Source organism: Morus notabilis, unplaced genomic scaffold, assembly GCF_000414095.1.
Source record: "Morus notabilis unplaced genomic scaffold, ASM41409v2 Scaffold262, whole genome shotgun sequence".
Taxonomy (NCBI): domain Eukaryota; kingdom Viridiplantae; phylum Streptophyta; class Magnoliopsida; order Rosales; family Moraceae; genus Morus; species Morus notabilis.
This window is the reverse complement of record NW_010364747.1, coordinates 468,380-470,354: the sequence shown is the minus strand read 5'-3', so window position 1 is coordinate 470,354 and position 1,975 is coordinate 468,380. Positions and strand designations below refer to the sequence as shown.

Below are 1,975 nucleotides of genomic sequence, written 5' to 3'. Positions count from 1 at the left end.
CTCTGATCGCTTCAGATTCACCTTCCAAGGCAAGAAGGGAGGAGAAACAGGCTAAATTCTTCCGTCCCCCAACGCTGTACTTCAACAGTCGTTCCCCAAGGACTGGGTTCATCTCTGTCTGATAAGAAATTACTGTTCCGGAATCCGTCATCAATGTCACTTTCCTACGGTAGCAATCAACAATTGCACCGTGCCTTGACAGCCAATCCATTCCGAGTACCACATCAAACAGGGTCATCAGAAGGATAATCAAATCTGCTCTCAATCGTTCACTACCAATCGTGATTTCACATGATTTACACACACTCATTACCTCCACACATCCCAGTGGGGAGTTCAAAGTCATCGGGACTTCTAAATTCTCACTCTTCAATTTCAAAGTCCGAACAAAAGAGCTTGATATGAACGAGTGTGTAGCACCTGTATCAAACAACATGTGAGCAAAAGAATGCGAGATTAGGATCATACCCTTAACCACCGCGTTGTTGGTCTGACCTCCAGAGCTACCTCCTGCCAGGGCATAAGCTTGTCCCTGTACTTTTCCTTTTCCTCTGTCACCAACATTAGGCCGCTGAGCCGGAGGCCTATACTGTTGTGGTAGAGGCAGTTGTGCCGGTCTCGGCGCTTGAGGTCGGAACTGTGTATACTGAGGCGGCTGATAAGTCAGCGCATGAGGGTATGACATCTGTTGCGACTGATATGGTGGCTTGTATTGTGGTGGCCCTTCTTGGCTGTAGGAAGTGTCACTTTGGGCTTGTTGAGCCGGCGGCCGATTAGGACAATTCCTCCTAATATGGCCCACTTGCCCACAATGGTGACACTTGGCCCCGTAAGGAGCACTTCTGTCACCCCCAGACGAACTACTGCCACCGCTTGCCATTTCCCCAACCATCTGTCCCTGGTTGCGGTTTCTTCTACCACTCCGCTGTGGTCCACCGGAAACAAAAGGTCTCCCAGAGACGGAGACTCGCCCCGCCTCTTCTTCTTTGCTTTGGCGATAGGCCAAGTTATCCTGTTCCCCTCTTGTAGCAGCAGCTACCAAATCCCGGAAGTTTCGAAGTCTTAGAGCCACCAAGGATCTCCTCACAGAGTTCTTGAGGCCCTTCTCAAACTTAAGACATCTCATGTGTTCAGACTCACCAGAGATGGCGCAAACCGGGACAGGTCATTAAACTTAGCCTCATATTGCCTCACCGACATGTCACCTTGCTGCAGCGACATGAACTCAAGTGCTTTTTCTTCCCTGTAACTCTGAGGGAAATACTGGTCATTGAACAGCGTCTGAAACTGCTCCCAGGTCAATCCTATGACGTCCATTCTCCTCTTGACCTGTTTCCACCAAGTGTTTGCTAACCCTTCCATCTTATACACTGCAAATTCCCCCCCGTATTCATCTGGGACTCCCATAGTACTCAAGTGCTTAACTATGGAGTCAATCCAGAACTCCGCCTCCTGGGGTCCTCCCTCACTATTAAACGAGGGGATAGGCGCACGCCTAAATTCCCGGAAGTACCCTTCCTTCCTATCCTCAACCGGCCGCTCGTTTCGAGCTCTTGTGGCCATGCCTTGAAAGGCAGCATACATGGCATCCAGAAATCCTTGATTCTGTTGTGCCGGTTGATTAGCAGGCCTACGGCGAGGCGCCATTTCTTTCAACTGAAATAAAACTAGCCTATTCAGTGGATTACAGATGTCACACATGTATGTACAATCCTGGGGTTCTTAACCTAAAGCTCTGATACCCCTCTTGTCACGCCCCCCAAACGGGGTGGGTGACGTGGAACTCAATTTGGGATTTATAGAGCAGACTCCCAACCGGATCCCACACTTAACTGCATAAAAATATAAATAAACGACATAATCCAGGAGCCTCTGACACACAGGGCTCCACCCCACAGGACATACAGTATCGTACATACATGCACATGTAAATAATCAATTACAACAGACATCATCCACAGTCTAGTAAATCCAA

The 1,975-nt window shown here is 48.9% G+C and overlaps 1 protein-coding gene across 1 annotated transcript; it reads right to left on the bottom strand.

Annotated features, from left to right (window-relative positions):
- Positions 1 to 1,122: 1,122 nt before the first annotated feature.
- On the bottom strand, positions 1,123 to 1,647 carry LOC112093284. Its single transcript, XM_024171415.1, has one exon. It carries the CDS (start codon positions 1,645 to 1,647, stop codon positions 1,123 to 1,125), a length of 525 nt encoding a protein of 174 aa, XP_024027183.1.
- Between the last annotated feature and the right edge of the window lie 328 nt (positions 1,648 to 1,975).

What these genes read in the sequence shown, in the direction of transcription:
- LOC112093284 (XM_024171415.1), bottom strand. Translation starts at nt 1,647, where the DNA reads ATGGCGCCTCGCCGTAGGCCTGCTAATCAACCGGCACAACAGAATCAA.